A 21,804-nucleotide genomic window follows, 5' to 3' on the forward strand; every position below is an offset into this window, starting at 1 on the left:
AAATATTATTGTTAGTTTAAAATTATATCTAAGAACTAAATAATTACCTGTTGAACCGATTATAGCACATAAAATTTTAATTTTACTATTATATTTTTAAGTATATTAAATCGTTAGATCTGGATTTACTCTAGATATATAGATAAATATGAAGGTAAGTAAGACGAGCTCAAAAAATGTAAGTAGAGAACTAAATGGGGGCCCATCTGGATCACAGAGGCCATCACGTGCACGTAGGTAGGAAAAAAAGGTAGAGAGATTGAGAGAGAGAGAGAGAGAGAGTCGTGGTCATATCGTGACCCAGCTGTAGGGTCTCAGCCTGCCTCTTTGCCTTGTCTTTTACTCTCTCTCTCCTCTCTTTATTGTAATTTGTTCTATCTGTAAACTCCACACCCACCCACTTCTCTACCCATCTCTCTCTCTCTAGACTGCAATGATTTCGTTCATGATCACCTCCTCCAATCTCACCTCATAATCCTTCTTAAATCACCTTCTGACTCCTTCACGCCCTTGAAACAAGCCGAGCCTCTTGGGCTGGATCTACTTCGATTCTTACCATTAAAAGGGAGTAAGAAAGCCAAAAAGGAAGGAGAGATAGAGAGAGAGAGAGAGAGAGAGAGAGAGAGAGGAAGCTTTTCCTTTGAGGGGAATGTTGTCCGGCTCGAGGCGACCATGTTGCTATCTCTCTCCGTGGGAGTTGCACGAGGTCGATCGATCGATCGATCTCGGACCAGGCTTCATTCCCCTTAAGAACAGCTTCCATCTACAACCATCTCTCGTTCCAGATCTGAGATGGGTAAGAGCTCTTCAATCTTTATGTTATATGTATATATATATATATATTCACTTGTTTGACCTGTTCTTGCTGCTTTGATTGGTGCAATGATGGGGGATTTGCCTGCTATACTTCTCCAACTGCAAGATGAAAAAGCTTTCATGATTACGTTGTAAAAGGTTTTACTTTTCTTCTTATTTTATCCCCCTTCTTCATCTCCTTCTACTTGCGATCTCTCTTGGAATTCTCTTGCTGCCCTAAAGAAAGCTGATCCCTCGCTAGATTCTTAGTCTAGATCTTTATCTTTCAAGAAGAAGTTCTAACCCAAGCCTTAAGCCCTAGTAATGTTACTAGTCCTGAAGGAGAACAAGGAGACTTAAGTCAATGGAGGGCATAGTGTTAGCTAGTTGAACAGAAGACTTACTCCCTTAAAAGCTAAGATCGTTTCTTGGAAATGTCAGAAGAGGTGATAACACTTCTCGGCATAGATATCTACGCTCAAAGTCAGTTTTCTTTTCAACAACTCCTTTCACTCTTCCTTTATTATTGCTACTTTTCATATCAAACACCAAGCCATTCTCCCAAGAACATATATACTTAGAATATCCCAACGCCCCATGACTCAAGGTTGTACGAAGCAGTGAGAGAGAGAGAGAGAGAGAGAGAGAGAGAGAGAGAGAGAGAGAGAATGCGTGCAGGTGACCAGGGGATAAGGGTAGGGCTTTCAGCTTTGAATTGTTTTGGCACAGAAGGGGAAATGAGACAGCATTTCAAATGGTCTGGTCTGGTCTCACACGGAACCAGTGAAGCTTTTTTTACCAACTACTGACAACATCGTAGTGCAATTCTAGTTACTGTTCTTAGCATCAGGCAGATGTCATCTTTGCTCAGGTATTAGACAACTCATATGATATGTACTTCCCAATCATATCATGATCTATGGTTCTCACCTTGCATCTCTCTTTCTTTTCTTTCTTGCTCCTCTTTGAATCTTATCAATAAAGAGAGTTTTTTATTTATTTATCTATCTATATGATTATTTGATTAGCAAGTAACTCGATGTTTTGAAAACCCCATCGATCAAAATTCACCACATATGAAGTTTGAATGAGAAGAGGAATGGCGAAAATCCATATTTTTCCACGTCAATCTCCTTCGGTCTTGTTCACAAATCGGTGAATTCATTTGTAACCTCTAGAGTTTAACCAGATGCAATATGTATCACTGCATATATACTCAAATTACTTGGTGTCGAAATGTGATTCGAGACGTATGAGAAACAACGGTGCATAGGCAACTTTGTATTGGAAAGAAATGTGAATCAAATGCACAAATTTCTTTATCATTGATTGTAGCATAAACATCGCTATTACGGATTTGAATAGTTATGTCTAAACATAGAAAAAAAAGAAATATCATTGATTATGGCATGCAAAAAGGATTTGATCAGATCGATCCAAGGGACTAAATCTTTCTGAAAGTTAAGATATCTCAGGTGAATTAATTCATGTTTACATGGAGTTAAATTTCATTACTTGATATTTAATCTGCTAGGAAAGGAAGTCAGGTGGCCGACTGGGGTAAGCTAGTCTAAGCTCTAAACAACTATTTACTGGCAGTTCTTGGCATTGGAAAGCTAGCTAGAAGGAACTTCTTGGAAAAGTAACAAGATGCAATGCTCTCGTTTTATAGATGTAGTAAGCAAGGGGCGTTGGATTTGCTACGAGCTAGGTTGTATGATTTGCTCTTTTAGCATTAGCAGGGGTAAGATTGTTCCTTTAAAACATCTCTTCTGCGTATTACAATCTTAACCTTTGATACCAATCGGACGCAACGTACCTAAAACATTACGTGGATGCTTTAGAATTTCCATTTTCCTTTGTAAGAGGGGTAAAATCGTTATAATGCGGCCAGCAGCTGTCTTGTTATTACGATTTTGACCTTCCAGAGTAACCGATCTCTATATATAAGCTTACGCCCGCGTCCCAGCCTTCACTTTTTGCAACGGCATTTTTGAAACGAGCTCCTCTTCTCTTTCCATCTCTCCTCTCCTCTCCTGAAACCCTAAAGATTCCTTCCATGGATGAGAAGAGGCTTCTCGTTCCTCTCCCGTGGAGAATGCCGAAGCAGTTCTAGGGCTTGAAGGCTCCCGCATCAACTAGAAGACGGTGGAATCGCGTTTCCCTTTCCGGAATCCAAGGGAAACCCTCATCCGCCTTCAAGAACCGCTAGTAATTTTCTTCTCCTTGCTTATATAGGTGAGATCGAGGCTTGGATACTCGTCTGATCACTTATAAGGTTAGAATTCTCGATCATACTACTCTTTTCTTCTTTTAGTAGTTTTCTTGGGCTTTTGTGCGTGAATTCTTTATCTCTGGCATCGATCTGGGAATGATTTCACTTTAAAATTTCTATTTATCATCAAGATTATGTTAACGTCATTTTGCTCTTAGATAGAACAATGTCCTGAATCGGCATTATGCATTTTCTTGTTTAATTTGGTGAATTATTTTTTTTTGTGTTGTTTGAACAATGTTCTTTATCCCCTTAATAACATCTTGCAATTACAAGAAGTTCTTACAGATCTGAGATAGGTAAGAGGTTTTCTAACTTCATGTTATATATTTACTAGTTTGTTATTGGATAGGAGTTCTAGTTTGTGCTGTTCTGTTGTTGTTTGATTGGTGCAATGATGGGGGATATGAATTTGTTGCCTTCTATACTTCTCTGACCGAGAGGAAATTTTTATTATTAACTGTTAAAACGTTTTGCTGTTCTTGTTATCCGCCTTCCCAACCTTCTTTTAATTGATATCTTTCTTGGAATTCTCTTACTTGATATCCTTTCTTGCCTTAAATTGGATTCCTTACTGGATACTTATAATTTCAAATTTGAGGGTAGCAAAAACTTAGTAATTTTTTTTTTGTACTTCGCAAAAGGCTGATATAATAAGCATCTGGATCATCTTCTTAGTTGACGCCCAGCCGCCGAGGACAGAAATGGGGGCAGGGGAACCAATTTTGTTAATCATTTCTTCTTTACTGTCCCTGCCATATTGTGATACATAATGGTCCAACAGTCATTAATCTTGAAAGCAATATGTTATCTTTCACTTATTAGCCTAAGTGGACAGAGCCTCTCTCTCTCAAGGTAATTATGTTATTTGTGCTCTCCCTCTTGGTAAAATTAGAAAGAGAACAGAGAGGCATAAACAATGAACAGAAGACCACTCCCTTAGAAATAGTTTTTTTTTTCGGAAATATCAGAAGAGGTGATACCACTTCTTCACATAGATATCACCACCTTCTTGATCTCTGCACTACAGTCGGTTTTCTTTTCAACTCCTCCATTCTTCTTTTATTTCTTTCTTAATATCAAACACCAAACCATACTCCCAAGATCATAAATGCTAGAATATTCCAAAGCTCCATATCTTACTAGATGCTCTAAATCTTTGCACCAAACAATATCCCCAAGTTAAAAGTTTGTCACCTCTCCCTTTTGCCTCTATTACTAGCTTAAATGCTCTTTGTTGCTATTATTACCATCACCATGGCCTTGTAATGATAGATTGTTGCTCGTGGGTTATGTGGTCACATTGGGTAAAAGTGTGGTATAAGTTAGTAAGAGAAGGGAATGCATGCTGGTGACCATGGGATAAGTCCAGGGCTGTCTTGACACAAGAGGGGAAATGAAAGCATTCAGATGGTCCGATCTTACACAGAACCACTGAAAGTTTTTACCAACTACTCATGATATTGCAGTGCGATTCTAGTTACTCTTCTTAACATCAGGCATATGCCCTTTGCTGATCAGAAATTAGACAATTCATATGATTTTGTATTTTGCAATCATATCGTGATCGGTGGATTCACATTGATCTCTCTTGCTCTACTTGATAGAATGCTGCTAATATTTGAACCTAATGCATGACAGAGTAGAAGAGAGATTTCTTTTCTAAATTTACCTAGGTGCTTTTCAAATACTTACAGCCCATATATGTGATTTGATAGATCACTTATTTTTATACATGCTAGATTATTTGATTAGTTAATCTCATGTATTAAGTGGGAAAAGTGAACTTGATGACTAAAAACCCCAATACGGGGAGGCTTGTCTGTACACTATTAATATTCAACAATAGTAATAAAAGAAATCTCTATATGAAGATTGAATGAGAAGAAAATGGCTAAACCCTACTTCTCTATCACATTTATTTTTCACAATTAGAAAGAAAAGTAGAGGGCTGAAATCCATATTTCCATCCATCAATCTCTCTTGGTCTTGTTCGGTTATTTATTATGAAATATTTTGGGGAAGCAAATCTCTTCGTTGTAATATCTAGAGTTACATCGAAATTAGAAGACAGCTAAGTTCACAAAAGGTCATTTGCAGCTGCATAGTCAAATAACTTTGTATTGAAACGTGATTCAGGACATGAAAAAGGAAGGTGCATCGGTGACTACTATTGGCAAACTTTGATTCAAATGCACAGTATTCTCTATCGTTGTTTCTAAGATTTTTAGTTGCTTATGGATCTGAATGCTGATGTTGTTGTAAAGATTTTCCTCTACTACATGGTAAAATCTAAACGTCAGTAGCTCTCACATATATGGCATGCAAAAGGATCTCAGATTGAGCCAGTAAACTAAATCTTTATGTAGGTTAAGATATTTCAAGTGAATTAATGATCACAGAGAAAACAGATTAACATCAAAACAATAACGACCGCTGCTTCTGTATAAGCTGCTCGTCCAAGTGATGCCATCTTGGCAACAATTGTAGAGGTGACTGCTCCCGCGACCACTGAGCAACTGTAAGTTATCAAATTGAAGTTAAATAACAAGAATCTCTAAGCTTGAAATAATTTCTTCCTAGGTTACTTTTGTCATTTAAGAAAAATAGTTATACAGATAGTGTTTTCTACTCTGGAAATTTCACTACTTTATATTTCATCCAGTATAAATTATGAGATACTATATGAAAGTCTTCCTCTGAAGAAGTTATTGAATCATAGTTGAAATGAAGTGTCCCTGAACTGTGCAATCACCTGGTAAGAAATTCTTGTGCTTGTTTATTTTCTGTTGTATTAGATTTTCTTTTTGAGAATCTTGAGTCACTGGATAATTTTCCATTGCAAGAATTTGGAAGGAACCAAGAATGAGTAGTTCTACGCACGCTAACTGCATAAAGTTTCACTACGTAAAGTTTCACAACCAAGAATGAGTAGTACTACGTAAAGTTTCACTGCATACATAGTCTGCATGTATTATTTGTTGGTCTGTTTCAAGTTCACTTTTGCTTTTGACTTTCACAAAAATAATGATAATTTTGCTTCCGTAATGTTAGAATGTCGTGAAGGTCTACCGCTAACAAGTGGTTAAGTCGAGATCAGATTATCTAAAAGTTCTTGAAGCTTTAAAACTTTATAAGCTTTTACTCTACATGCTAGCCTTGGAGTAAATAACTAAATATACCTTTGGATTGGCAGAACTTGTTTCTCACATATTAGTGGAATAGGTGATTGATAGTATATAAGTTGTTATTTACCTATTCATTTGGTAAAAAGTTTCTAGATTTCGATATCCGTAATAACTAAATGATAAGAACAGTTAGACACATTAATTGTAGGTTTTCGTATTGATTAGCCCTGCGTACATGTTTTCATATTGACACCAGCAATCCAGCATTGCTCTCGTTTTTCCTGTATAGGGAAGTTAAGATTTCCAACATTGGCATCGTGTTACTGTGTGATGCTATTAATTGCAACCAAATTTGTAATGCATGCAATCATTAATTTTAAATTAAAAAATCAGATATGAAATTTGTCACGACCCGGAATCTAAATCATGACCGGCCATTTACCTCAATACACTTGAGATATCACTAATATTTTTCTAAGTCTCAAAATGACAAAAATTTAATTATGAACAACTAACTTTAATAAATATAATTCAATGATAGGAAAAAGATCAATACCATCGATAACGTGTCACCAATCAAACTAAAATAACAGATAGTTTAGAATAAAATATTTAATACAACCGATGGACAAAATAGTAAAATCCTAAGTGGAGATGGAGTCTTAGTGCATTTCGCTTAGTTGCTCACTTGCCAGCCGTGCTGTAAGAGAACGAGAGGAAAATGTAAGGGATACTCATCTTCGCCCTTGCCATCGCCGTTTGCCTTCGTGCCACGTGCCGGTACGCTGCCAGCACGGCCAACCATGGTTTTGATTACTTATCTATGTTTAGGTTTTCTAACTTATATTGAATTCTTTTACTATGCCGGTACTTCTCTTTCTTCTTCTTTCTTTGGTGCTGATGTACTATTTTTCTTCCAACCTTTTGTTATCATATTTTATTTTCTACTTGGGACTTACCTTCCTCTTTTTATCATTTTCTTTCCATCATTCTCATATGTTATTCTTTTTATATGATAAAATTCTTATTCATGTTTAATTTCAATCTTCGATGGAATTTCATTGATTATACTTGTTCTTAGGTCATCCGAATTATTGAGTGCTTTTATTTAAGGGATTATTATCTTAGTACAGTCTTTTGGCAATGCTAATTGATTGACTTTTTTATGCTTGAATGAAGTGAAAAGCAATAATTTTCTTTTATCTCTTTATTTTCTTATGTAATTGAGCTTCTCTCATTCATTTGGCTGCCATTTTTTTAATCATTTTTATATTTTCTTCTTTTGTTTTATTTATTTGCTTCCATTCATCTTTTCTTTTTATTTGTTTCTTATTTTCTATTTGTACCTTTTGTTCCTTCTTTGAATTCCTTCTTTTTTGCATTTCTCTTCTATTTCTATGTTATATTTTATGTCAATGTACGATTTTGCTTTCAAAATTTCTTGAAACTTCTATTTCAATGTTCTATTTATCTTCCGCTTTGGAGGTGTTTGGTTTGATGTATCTCGAAAAACTGCATGTGTTTTTCATATGTGAAATATGAAAATTCAGTTTCCAAGTGCTGAGTTGGGTTCATACAATTCAAATTAAGTGGGTGTCAAAACATGATTTCTCAACCTTTAGCAAGATCAAAAGAAGGAAGAATATAAGGCTTATGCTCAACTTCGTCGCTTAGAGTCCACTTTGGAGGTGTTTGGTTTGATGTATCTCGAAAAATTGCATGTGTTTTTCATATGTGAAGTATGAAAATTCAGTTTCCAAGTGCTGAGTTGGGTTCATACCATTAAAATTAAGTGGCTGTCAAAACATGATTTCTCAACCTTTAGCAAGATCAAAAGAAGGAAGAATATAAGGATAATGCTCAACTTCGTCACTTAGAGCTGCAGATGCAGCATCTATAAATACATAAAATCAAAACAGCCATTGTCTCATTATGTATGGTTCTTTTGCTCTATTTATTAAATTTTATATTTGTGCATTCTCTTTCTGCAATTTTACTTCTTTACGTGCCTTTGCTGAGCTCATTTTAAGTATATTCCATTCACTTTGTTATCACTATTTTCTCTTTTGTTCTCTTATTAAAGCTTTTGTTTTCTACTTCAAATGTTCTATTCAATTACTTTGCATCTTATGATTTTTAAACTTTTTTATTTATGTGTCTTCCTGTTGTCTATCAATTACTTTCTTCTGGATTCTCTTTTGGTTATGATTTCCTGTTTGTCTTCTTAAAGCATTTACTAGTTTTACAAGTGTGACAATATATTTTTAATTGTGTGTGTGTGAATGTGTTTTTACTTGTCTTTACATGACCAAAACTTCCTTCCATCTTACTGCTTGTCATGTGTTGCCATGTGATGCAAAAGGTCTGTGTTTATCACATTATATTATTATACTAGTAATCTTCCAGTAAATGGCACCAAATACATTATGTAATTTGCTACTAGTCATTGCCTTCCTTTCAATGATTTATAATGTTCATATCTGGTTTTGGTGTTTCCAAAACTATGCCGATCTTTACTGCTATCTCAGAAAGAAAAAAAGATTATCTGTCTATTTCATTTGTGGGAAGCTGGTGAGTTTGCAGGTGAAATAGAGCTTCTTGTCTTGTTAAGCATTCCCTTGTTAATTTATTGTATCTTTTTCCTCTTAAAGTAATCAAATGCTGGATGCAGTGCATCACTGGATGACTTGCTTAAGTTCTGATAATAAGGATGGGATAAACCTCTGCTTCTCAAGTCTGAGAATTCATTTCTCAGCACTGTGTTTGGTTCAACTTTTTTCCCTGCGACTCGCATGAAATATATTTGTATATGCAATCTTAGACTACAATGGATTACCTAATGGGAAAGTCTAGTACTAGCAAATGGTGGAAATGATAATGGGTTAGCAAGAAATTTTCTTTTTTTTAGAATTAAGTGATCAGATGATAAAAAGTCATCCTGATCTTTTGAATAAACTTATAGGATACTAACTCCAAAAATATGAACTTCTATCGATTGTGTTTGTCTCATAGAGTCATAGTGGAACTATTTTAGATTTAGTATTAAAGTTTATTTCCTACGTACTATAAATAGATGGTTTTACTCTGGTCCCTTTTTTCTCTTTGATGTAGTCATTTGGCAATGTTTTTCCAGATTTGAACTGCCAAATTAAATAACAAAATGATAAGAAGGATAAGAGAAGTTAGCTTTGTCAAATAGTCTTCATTATTAGCTAAAAGTTGGTTTTGAGAGGTGACTTTGTCCAATGATGGATTCTTCTTAGTTTAAAAACAAGTGGCAACAAGGGATCGCTGTTTTCTAGTGACAATTGTTTAACTCCCGTCAGAAAGGTATGAAAATTAAAGATCTTTGTTAATAACTTAATGTAGTTGTTATTTTTATGTACGAATGGTATCCTATGAACTGAAACATGTGTTCCTTAGCTTTGGTGTGTATGCGATACAATATTTTGGTGTTCTTTATTGAGATTTGGTACAATATGTGTCAGTTATTAGATCATTCAAAATCTTTAAGTTCGGTAAAACTCTTGTTAGCCGCTACTGACCTCTTTGTTATATTAAAACAATTTTGTTTTTTATGATTACATTGACTTTCTGCATAGAAGTACTTGATCAGGCCATTGGCTGGTGCATCCTTAAAAGGTGATGTGTGTCCATATGAGATCAAAGAAAACGAAAACATGCAAGGCACTTTCAGACTATCCAGGTTGTCATCTTGTGCATCATACGGTATGAATTCACTTCTCTTGCATCAGTTTGAGTTTTCTAGCAAAAGCTATATTTTTTGTCAAGTGTTTAATTTCGACTAAGGGCTTAGTTAGGTTATTAGCGTCTTCAATGGTTTCATTCTGAAGTTAATAGATGGATCGAAATCATATTGTTCACCAGAGGTGGTAAATTCTAGTTAATTTTAACTTCTTAAACGATTATCTTAAATGGCTAAGGTACTTTAACGTGTGCCTATGAGGTTCCTAAACAATTATCTTAAACTTTGATTGCCGTGGTTACATAGACCTTTTGCGTAGGCTATTGGTTGGTGCATCTAGGGGCATAAACGAGCCGAGCCTGAGCGAGCCGGCTCCGGCTCAGGCTCGGCTCAAAATTAATTTCGAGCCTTAGAATTGGGCTCAAGCTCGACTTAACTCAACTTGAGCCGAGCTCGAGCCGGGCCAGACCAAGCTTGGGCTTGAAATGAGCCTATTATCAAGCCTCATTCAAGCCGAGCTGGATCAAACTGGACCAAGCCAGATCGAGCCCAAGTCGAGCCGAAGAAGAAGAAGAAGAAGGAGGAGGAGGCAGGGCACTGCAACTGCTTGCCGCTGTCGAAGAAGGAAGTGGCACCGTTGCGGCTTGCCGCTGCCAAAGGAGGAGGCACCGCGGCAGCTTGCCGCTGACGAAAGAGGAGGCGACGGCGGCAGCTGTGGCACTGTTGCTACAAAAGAAGGAGGAGGAGGCAGGGCACCGCAGCAGCTTGCTACTGTCGAAGGAGCAAGAAGCGGCACCGCGGCAGCTTGCCGCTGGCGAAGGAGGAGGAGGCGGCAACCGCGGCACCGCAACTGTAGAAGGAGGAGGGGGCACCCTTAACGAGCCTGAGCGAGCCAAGTCCAACTCAGGCTCGGCTCGATATTAAGTTTGAGCCGATTTTAGTGGTTCGTTTTCGGCTCAACTCTGATCGAGCCGAACCAGACTTGAGCTTCAGCCGAGTCGAGCCTAAGCCGTTCGTGAAGCTTGACAGCCCTAGGTGCATCCTTAAAAGATGATGTATGATCATATGAGATCATAGTAAACTTATAATGAAAACAGGATGGGCAATTCCATACTCTCCGGGATGTCATGTTGCACATTATACGGTATGAATTCACTTCTTTTACATCAGTTTGAGTTTTCTAGCAAAAGCTATCTCTCTTTGTCAAGTGTTTGATTTTGATTAAGGGCTTAGCTAGATTATTATCATCTTTAATGCGCCAGTTATAAGATTGAGCGAAATCTTATTGCTCACAGCAGGAGGTAAATTCTAGTGAGTTTAAAGTTCTTAAACAATTATCTTAAATGGCTAAGTGAGGTATTTCAAGGTGCCTATGAAGTATCCTTTATTTAGAGATATGCTTTCGATATATATCGGTCTCTTATCTGAGCCATATCCGTATCTAATATGTATTGGATATGCGCACAGGTGCCAAAATAGAGTTTGTGTTTTAGAGATGGGTGTATATTAGTCCACACTATCTAACATATCTGTGCTCTAAAAGATGTATGCCACCATAAAATTTGAATTAGGAACTATATTTTTGCTAGACAAAAATCAAACTTGGTTCATATACAAGCTTGATGAATTAGCTTGACTTAGTAAGGCCAATTCAAGCTTGACATGTCATAGTTCAGTCTAGGTCGATTTAAAATAATAAAAGATAATTTAAATTCAGCTCAATTACTGCTCTTAAGCTACTCGCTAAGGCTTGAGTTTGAATAGAATTATTTGTTCCTGCTTCATTGTATAATGCTGTGTCCAATGTAGAATTAACTTTAAAAATGAACGTGTGAATACTTTTAATTAAAATATAGAATATAAAACTCACCATTCTCTAACCACTGAAGCCTTTAAAGCAGTTGAGGGATTAATATGTCATCGAAGAACATGTTTTAAGTTCAATTTATTTCAAGCTTATGTGCTCTTTAAAATAATTAACCTCCAGACAGTCAAGTCAAACACACTTTGCTGGTCTGTCAATATGTCTCAAGCTTAGCAATGAGGAGAGTATTAAACTATAAAATATAAATTGCCGTTTTCTAATAGATAAATAGTAATTGGTGATTAAATACTCCTTAAAATATATAAATACTCAATTTGCATGTGAGTGACTATTAGAATGTGGATGTATGCCTACTTTAATGTTGATCGTTGTGTCAAATTTTAATATGATTTAAAAGTGAATGTGTGAATATATCTAGATATGTATGAATACTCAATTTACATTTGCATATCTATTAGTACGTGAATGTTTCGTGATTTATCTTTCTACAGTCATAATGCACGTATATTCTTTGATTCTAATTAGTATCTACCTGTATCAAAGGTGCAATTAAGTTTAAAATTGAATGTGTGTTTCTCGATTTACATGTGTCTATTCATTAGAATTTGGATTCTTTTTTAGATATCTTTAAATAAAAGGTGGAAAAATAATCAACATCAATTTTACGTGTTTGAAAATTTGAACTTTATATTTTGTAACAAAGAAATTGTCCTTTATTATCAGTTTATAATTCATAACCCTTGTTTGGGTGTGCTAATACAAATCTAAATTGTATTTTATCTCAAAATTAGTTTAATAATATTTTTCCTTAGATTTACTTTAGACCACCAAGTTAAGTGCTAATACAAGTCAAGGGCAATTTAAATAATAATAGTTCATCTATCCACAAAATGGTATTATGGTCAATTGGCAAAATATACTTCTCAATTGCCAAAGCAATTTGAAGTATAATTATGATCTCACGTGCTTAATTTTTAACGATGTGCTTGTACCATTAATTGTTCTAAAGGTAATATGAGGAGCCTTCATTTTTTGTTTTTTGGGTATCCGATGAGTGTCTAAAACTTTTATAGAGATGAGTCCCACCTAGTTCCCACCGGGTTTAAGCTACTCTTACTCTATGAATTTATACTAGACATGGAAACGCCACTTAGAGATTATGAATGATGTGCTTGTGCCCATTAATTGACCTAACCTTCAGTTGAGTGTGTAAGCTTTTAGAGATTGAGTTCTATGTGGGTCCCACCAACAATTAGACACAAGTTACATCAAGAAGGGACATGTGGAAACGAGCATCTTGCAATTACTAGGTGGAGGGCCCGGTGCTGATCTGCTAAGATACTTCCTAGCAATCAGCTATAGATTTTTCTCTATCTGATTAACTTTTACATCTTTGGTTTCAATCCGACATCTAGTTCCACCACTCGGATCTTTTCCTCTCAATCCATCTTCGGAGTATCTTATCTATGTACTTCCATATCTCAGCCCACCGGAACCTTCTTGCATTGTCATTTTCACTATCCGATCATTGTCACATCCTTCAAAACTTTTCGTCACAGCCACATGCTTTTTTACTAACTCAAAATTATGTTAAAAGGGTAGAAAATCAGGCTATGGCTCAATTGGATTGATTGGCTCGTGTTTAAAATATTATATATAAATTAATTTAAGAACCATGAATAAGAGAAGAATTTTTAAGGTGTTTAAGAGCTAACTATAATGACCACTTTGTAAAAAAGTACTCTGATCAATTATGTCATAATAACTTTTAGAGAAAATAATTAAATTAAATATAAAATATATATATATATATATTTAATCTAATTCGAGCCGAGTACGAGCAAGCCGAGCTCAGCTCATTTTGAGTTCGAGAGCCCAGTAAACGTTTTTGACAAGACCTTTATTGTTACTTTTTAGAAGCAACTTCACTAGAAACATTTTTTAGTTCACTTCTATCAACTAAAAGCAGTATCTTATGGAAGTTATATGATTCTGTGTACTTAAATTTAAAGGCTAGTTAAAAAGAATGGCTAAATAATAGAAGAGATATATCTATATTGCTTTTATAGTTTTTATTTAGAGTTATCTATACATTATTTTAATATTTCAAAATATTTTTAGATATATCAGTGGCTCAACTGGCTGACCGACAAGTTGAACCAATAACCTGACTGACTTGATAATGGGTGGATTACCTCAAAAATATACCTTATAATACTGCCTGATATGTATATTTTGAAATCTCTGGACTGGTGTTTAATGAGTTCATATTTAATATTTCACTTCTGGTTCTACCTGAAGCATTAGACTGTTGGACATAAATTAACCACAATCAAATCTTAGAAAAATTATAGTAGAAGAATACATTAGTCTTTGCTTTTGTTATTATTAATGCCCAATCAACAGCAATGGCAGATCCAGAATTTTTTTCTTGAGTGAGCAAAATTATCAAGTTACTTACAAGAAAATTTATTATATATTTAAATTCTTTCTTTTTCTAAAAAAAAACTATATTTAAATTATCGGTTCAAGGTTTTTATCTAATAACAATTATGATTAATAGGTTTGTTTCTTATAGTTTATATTGTACATTTGGATGACATTGATATTTTTTTCCTTAATTTCTTAAGAAATTTATCTTGAAGTGTATTTACTAGTAGTAATTATGATTAATAGGTTTGTTTCTTATAGTTTATATTGTACATTTGGATGACATTGATATTTTTTTCCTTAATTTCTTAAGAAATTTATCTTGAAGTGTATTTACTAGTAGTAATTAAAAAGCTAAGTCTAGCTTATATTTGCTTATTTGGTTTATTATATTCGCTTAATAGAAATCTCAGCTCATATTCGCTTATTTGGCTTGGCGAGCTAAGTCTAGCTTGTTCGTAGCTCAACTGTATAGGGTAGGGTTAAAGTAATAAATTTATGGAACTCGAGATCTTAAACAAATAGTTAGGATACCTATTAACTAGTAATTAATTTTTAACTACTAGATTTGTGTACGGAGGTCAAGTTTGTGTATATATATACATACAGCCAATTCGATATTGAAATGGGACAACGCGATAGAGAAGTATTAGTTAGGTGGGGACCGAGACGGAATAGAGGAAAGTCCGGGGTTTCTTTAACTAGAGAAGCAAATAAAATAAGCTAATTAATAAATGTGGGACTCATCTGCCATTTGTAAACTTTTTTCCGGGGGCAATTGCTGTCACCCTTGAGTAGCTACATAAGTTGATTAACTATATATATATATATATATATAGCATAATTTACTTAAGTTAGTTCAGAGATGCAATGGTATGGTTATCTCCTTGGTAGACAACTTTAAGGACATGTATTTTGATTATTATTTTTAAAAATAAAAGAATATTCTTTATTGTATCTGTCAGACTGTTTCTGAGACCTTAAAATCATAGAAACAAAATACACGGATCTAAAATATTCTTAGTATGACTTGGTTGAAGGTATTTTTATATTTTTTAGTATAGTTAACATAACTAGGAGATTTGATTAAATTTAACTAACTGATTTAACATAAGAGTAATGTTATATGCAAATTTATTATAAGAGGTGTTTTTAGATGATTTCTTTCAAACTTTTATCTATGGTTTCTTGGAACGTAGGAGGAATGAGCTACATGGCTCTCTTGAAGAGATATGATGTGATACTTCATTCTTTTCCTCTTTGATGTGATATGATTCTGATGGAGATACCGATGACCACTTGCTCACGTTTTCTCAAAAGAAAACAAATGACAACTTGCTCGTGCCTAAAAGCTTCCTCTAATGCTAAATGCCTAAATCCATGACATATTCCTGACTGCAGCTAACTCATCACTAGCAGTAGATACTTGCAAGCTTTGTTGTTGAGAAACAGTGTGCAAGCACTACAAAATATCTGATTTTCTTACAGTGAAATATCAGATTATATATCAAATCAAAATAATATCTTTAAAATGATTCAGAGATATCGACAGTATCCTAAGAATAATATATGACAATGAACGGATTATAAAAAAAAGTTGCACGATATCTCTGAAATTCTAAGTAAACTCTTTGATAGCTACAATTTATGCATTATTTTGTTTGTTTTATATATCTTAGCCGACTAAGCAACTAGCCCATTCCCTACAAAGGTATGGAATTTCAACAACAACGACAACAAAAAATCTAGGTTTTTGTGTATTCTCTATATTATTTAGATTTCACTAAGTCAGGACGTTGTGATTCTTGATTGGTTCTGTGAAAGAAATAATCAATTAATACTCAACAAGTTGACTTTGGGACTTGCCAGTTATGACTTGGCTGAGTCTCGAGATGTTATTGAATTGTTGAGTAGAAGTTTGGTGATCCAAATTGCAGTTAGAAAAACAGTTGTTGATGTTAGTTAGGGGACTCGGTCGATCTAAGCCAACAGATTTCAAATGCCTATGTGCAGATAATATCGTTTTAAATTCACTTCCAGCTATGTAAGATAGTTAATTAAGCATGCGCCAAAAATTGAAGCCAAGTTGCATTTACTATGGAGAAGGAAATTGGACTTGGCAAATATTAATATCTGGCAAATAAGAACTTAGATACCCAAGAAGAATACCGACTGGATTCATTGAAATCAAATAAATTTATTTTAAAAAAATTAGACAGATTTTTTTAAAAAAAAACACCATAAATTTGGCTTTGTTATTATTCAACACTCTATCGTATAGATATTTATTATTTAACTTCTCACTTTTTGTATTTAATGTCTTAAAAATACTCTAGTATCAGTTTTATTAATGGTCAATTATCATAAATATAAGTTAAATTAACTATATATGTAAAATAATATTTTGAATAAATTTGTAAAATTAAATTAAAATTAACTCAGAGCGTTTGTGAGAAAAAATTAAATATAGTGATAACTATAGATGTACAATAACATTTATATTTTTGAATAAATTTGTAAAATTAAATTAAAATTAATAATTTCCCATTAAAAGTAACTTTGTGTACCAAGTATAATCCATCCATCTTTCTATCTTCGTTTGATTGGTGAGGATAATAATAATAATAATAATAAAAAGGACGAACCGTCGTATCGACTGCACAGACAGCATCAATTAATCGGGACCGAGTACCTAAGTTGAAAAGATTGAAGAGGCATAAGAATATTTATTAGTACCCCAGTTGAGACATGAATAGCATCTTCCATGCTACAAAATTGACAGGTGGAAAAAAAAAAAGAAAAAGAAAAACTTTCATTATTAGTGTCGAGCACCAAAGCCTTCTCTCAAACCTAAGAGATGGTAGGTACGGAATTGGTAGCATACGAGGTAAGGTTAAGCTCAGCTACAGTTACTTTCTCAGAGAGGGACAAAGAATATATATAATATCACTACTTTTATTCTCTGGTAAAGGATCTCTGAAAGCTCTCTCCTTTGGTCACGGAGGCAGCATGGCAGGCAGTGGCACATCATAGCCCATAAATCGCTAAAAAGATAGGCATGGCCATGACATCTCATCATATATTTCCTTTATATTCTCTTGAGCTTCTCTTTAAAGTTGATGGATGTATCTGTATCTAATGTAAGACGTTAATCCCAACTATTTACTAATTAATCTAGTAATCAAGCCATTACGCCAGCTGTGATGCACGGGGCCATGTCCCTCTCTCGAGGACAGTAGGACACTGGTCACACCCTTAGGTCCTTTTCGATTGAATAGGAGATGAGCCGAGGTCATTCTCGTCATTTCACACCTCCTATGTGGCCCCACTACACAGAGCCCGACAGGATACAACCACGCCACCCCCACGTGGCTTTCCTTTCACTCCTTTTCTGGTTCCTGATTCGATTGCTTTTCTGTTCGTTATGTGTTATGGCGGCGCTACCCCTTCTTAGTAAAAAGAAAAACAAAAGTTAAAATTGCCAATAATCCTCGACCACCAACTCTTTCTTATTGCATAACAAATATTGCAAAAAACAAAACCCAATTTTTTTTAATAGAAAAAAAAAGGAATTTAAATTGCTTTATTTGTGCTATAAAAGGAACCACCAAGGCCGCCTCCTCTCCTCAGACACTCCACAGCTCTCTCCAACCTTGTCCAACCAAAGCTATGAGCTCTCCGGTAGTAGAAGGTGGTTGGGTATTACTCCTCTCCTTAGCGGCCAAATGCGGCGTCCCCATCCCCGTCGCCGACCGCTCCATCATCCTCTTTCTCTCCCTCCTCTTCTTTCTTTCCTTCTTCGCTACCGCCCTCCTCCACTGGGCCTATCCAGGAGGCCCAGCTTGGGGGAGGTATCGGCGGAGTAGGAATTGCGATGTTTTCCCCTCGATCCCTGGGCCGAGGGGCCTCCCTTTCCTCGGCAGCATGGGCCTCATGGTGGGCCTAGCCCATAGAAAGCTCGCGGCCGAAGCCCAAACCTTCGACGCCAAGCGTCTCATGGCTTTCACCCTCGGGGACACCCGCTTGGTCGTCACGGCCGACCCGGACGTCGCCCGGGAAATCCTCACGAGCCCGGCCTTCGCGGACCGACCGGTGAAAGAAACCGCCTATCGCCTCATGTTTGACCGCGCCATCGGCTTCGCGCCTTACGGCGTGTACTGGCGTACGCTCCGCCGCATCGCCGCCACCCACCTCTTCTCCCCGAAGCAAATCGCCGCGTCCGGCTCGCGCCGCGCGGAGATCGCTGCGCAGATGATAAAAACATTAGCAAAATATTGCGACCGCCGGCATGTGGAGGTCAGGAAGGTGATAAAGATTGCGTCTTTGAACAACGTCATGTGGTCGGTGTTCGGAAGGAAGTACGATATCGAGGCCGAGGTCGCGGCCGAGAGCGAGGAGATGGAGAAGTTGCGGGCGATGGTGGAAGAAGGTTATGATATGTTAGGAAGGATCAATTGGTCGGATCACATCCCCCTGCTAACGGGTTTGGATCTCCAGAGGATCCGATCCAGATGCGACGGGCTCGTTCCAAGAGTCAACCGCTTCGTGAGCCGGATAATACAAGAGCATCGGCAGGGGATGATCCGGGATCCCGAAGCCGGCACCGACTTCGTCGACGTTCTGCTGTCGCTGCAGGGCGGGGATAAGCTATCGGACGCCGATATGCTCGCCGTCCTCTGGGTATAAGCAAAATTTCACTCCGCACCCCCTATAGTTTACTAATTAACATTTAGTGTGTATATATATTTTAACATGTACATGTACAGGAAATGATATTTCGGGGTACGGACACCGTGGCGGTGCTGATAGAGTGGGTGCTCGCCCGGCTAGTCCTCCACCAAGACGTGCAAGCGAGAGTGCACGAGGAGCTCGACCGAGTGGTGGGCAGGCACCGCGCGGTGACCGGATCTGACACCGCCTCGTTAACTTACCTCCAGAACGTAATCAAAGAGGCACTCAGGATGCACCCCCCGGGCCCACTCCTCTCCTGGGCCCGCCTCGCCACGTCGGACGTCCACGTGGACGGGAGGCTCGTGCCGGCTGGCACCACGGCGATGGTCAACATGTGGGCCATTGCCCGGGACCCGGACGTCTGGGCCGACCCGCTCGAGTTCCGACCGGATCGCTTCGCCGAGCCGGACGCATTCGACCTGTCCCTAACGGGTTCGGATCTGAGGCTGGCCCCGTTCGGATCCGGGAGGCGGAGCTGCCCGGGGAGGGGGATGGCGATGGCCACGGTCAGCTTCTGGGTCGCCTCCCTGCTGCACGAATTCGAGTGGCTACCGCCCTCCGACTGGACACGTGTCGACCTCTCGGAGGTCCTGAGGCTGTCCTGTGAGATGGCGGTCCCACTGGCCGTGAAACTGCGAGCCCGGCGCTGGTTTAGTTAAACTACGCCTTTTTCCGAACTTTGTGTGTGTGTGTGTGTGTATGTGTGTATATAAAGTGTGTGAAATATAAGCTTGAGTGTGTGTGTGTGTGAGAGAGAGAGAGAGAGAGTTTGTTTTCCTATTTCCTACTTTATTTCTTCTTCTCCTTCTTCTTCTTCTTCTTCTTCTTCTTCTTCTTCTTCTTCTTTTCAGCCATTTGCATGGAAAATAAAAAATGGTTTTCAATTTTGCATGATCACACGTATTCACGTTTTCTCACTTTGCAGAAGTAACCAAATCAAATTATTTACAGTTAGTTCTGCAAAGTAAAAAAAGAAAAAGAGTGACCCTACGAAAATAGAAAACAAGTTTGATTTTTTGTGAAAACGATCTTTTTCCTCTTATTATTCATGTATGTACATATTCATAAGATAATAGATTAAAAAAATGATATGGTAGTGCAAATTTCAGTTATCTATTAAGAAAGCTTATTAGATGACAAACTTCTAACAAGATCATTGTGCACTTAATTTATTTATGACTCTGTTGTTATCATAATAGATAATTCTTCATTTAATCAACTAATCTATTAACTACTGGACAAATGGGAGGTGTTTCATGTTGAACTAAATTTTATATTTATTAATTCACCAACTACTCTAAAAAATTATTAAACTATTAAAGAACAATCTGAATTTCAATCTAAGAACTTTGCTATGATACCATAACAAATATAGAGGAGATAAAAATTATGATTTATATATATTTTTTATAAATAATATTCATTATAAATGTGTAGTCTAATCAAGCCAAAGGAAACTAGTGATAGCCATGTTTAGACAAATTTATGGATGTCATTGTTGGTAGCTAAAAAGATTGAGTGATAAAGACAAAAGGGTGGCAATAGATCAATGTTGCAAGTTGATGAGTGCTCAAGCATTCATCACTTAGTAGTTAGTTGAGCATATGATATCACCTTTATCCTCTTATTGAACTAGGTCCACTTCTCCTCATTGGCCTTTCCTTTAAGGTTAGAGCTACAATTAGCAGATATGTTGAATAGCATGAGTTGAGATGACATCTTCTTATCCTTTATATTATGTAGCCAGCCCTCCAAAGCAAGGTATATATAGTTTCTTTTATATAAGTTATTAAGAATATTATTACCCAATTAGGTATCTTACATTATCAAGCACAAGAATACATCAATGCTGGCATCCTTTACTAGTTCAAAAATAATAATTTTCCTACCTATTATTGCACATTAAACTATCTAAAACCCAAAAAAATATAAGAAGAATCTGTGAGCACCTGTGATCATCACCCAGATGGAATTAGAATAGCTTACATAGAATGGTTTGTTAATCAACATATTTCAAATGTTCATCCTGTGGGAAGGGCTACATGTATTGTTGTTAATATTTACCAAAATACGCCAGTATTTTATTAGTAATATTAGTTCTTGGAATTTGTTGAACTACTGTGACTGCTTGATGGCACTTAAGAGAAAGATATGATAATGATGTCATTTCTTCTTCTCTCTAACCTTTTTTTTAATTGCCTAATTAAACTGTTCTACATTTTAAAGGAAATTAAATGAAATATTTTACAAATTCTTATCATCTAGTTCATGTCTACAACTCATATGCCAAGCTCCAAGCACACAGAAAGACTCATCAGCAGACATAGTTTAAGCCAGCAGGTAGCTTTCATTGTCACACCTGACACACACCCCAAACTAATAAATTACTCCTAACGCACAGATAAATTAATATACTATCACAAAATTATTTATGAATTAATCCCTGTCTTTCACTCATTGGCAGCAATTCCACAGGCCTTGGAGAACACAGAATAATGAATAGATATTAAAACAAACTAAATTTCACCACAAATCGATCTCATCACTCGTGCATCTCTCACGTAGCTGCCATCACAACCTTGGCCTTTTTATTGTGTTCCAACCCATTAATTGACAGTGATTTGAGGAGCTATCAACTTCTTTGCTTCAAAGGATTGAAAAGGACTTACATTGCAAAAACATTTGCATATGGATGAACATGTTTATCCTCTTGATAATACTTGCACAATTGTTACACTTTTGTCTCTTCTTATCATCTATGAGCTACTCTCGGAATCCACTTGAGATTTTATATAGAGGTAAACTTAGCCACTTGGGCAATATTAGTGATATTAGCTAATCATTAGCCATTTTTAATGGCAAAGAAATAGTTGAGAGAAGACTCTTGAATCCAAGTGAGGTGTGCACTTGGGAG

General features: G+C 36.6%; 1 protein-coding gene and 1 long non-coding RNA gene across 2 annotated transcripts; both read left to right on the forward strand.

The window, feature by feature from the left end:
* Nucleotides 1-406: 406 nt before the first annotated feature.
* LOC140787987 (uncharacterized) lies at nucleotides 407-9,899 on the forward strand. Its single transcript, XR_012108940.1, has 2 exons — nucleotides 407-796; nucleotides 923-9,899. It is a non-coding gene; the product is annotated as an uncharacterized lncRNA (long non-coding RNA).
* A 7,748-nt stretch (nucleotides 9,900-17,647) lies between these two features.
* On the forward strand, nucleotides 17,648-19,781 carry LOC140787931 (cytochrome P450 78A9-like). Its single transcript, XM_073136969.1, has 2 exons — nucleotides 17,648-18,839; nucleotides 18,926-19,781. Exons 1-2 carry the CDS (start codon nucleotides 17,829-17,831, stop codon nucleotides 19,547-19,549), a joined length of 1,635 nt encoding a protein of 544 aa, XP_072993070.1. The 5' UTR covers nucleotides 17,648-17,828; the 3' UTR covers nucleotides 19,550-19,781.
* The last annotated feature ends 2,023 nt before the right edge of the window (nucleotides 19,782-21,804 follow it).

Source organism: Typha latifolia, chromosome 5, assembly GCF_019914945.1.
Source record: "Typha latifolia isolate L0001 chromosome 5, TyphaL0001v2, whole genome shotgun sequence".
Classification (NCBI taxonomy): Eukaryota; Viridiplantae; Streptophyta; class Magnoliopsida; order Poales; family Typhaceae; genus Typha; species Typha latifolia.

Bases quoted from the DNA above. Each gene is read 5' to 3' on its own strand.
- LOC140787931 (XM_073136969.1), top strand. From the start codon at position 17,829: ATGAGCTCTCCGGTAGTAGAAGGTGGTTGGGTATTACTCCTCTCCTTA. The intron at 18,840-18,925 runs GTATAAGCAAAA...GTACATGTACAG, and splicing joins ATATGCTCGCCGTCCTCTGG to GAAATGATATTTCGGGGTAC.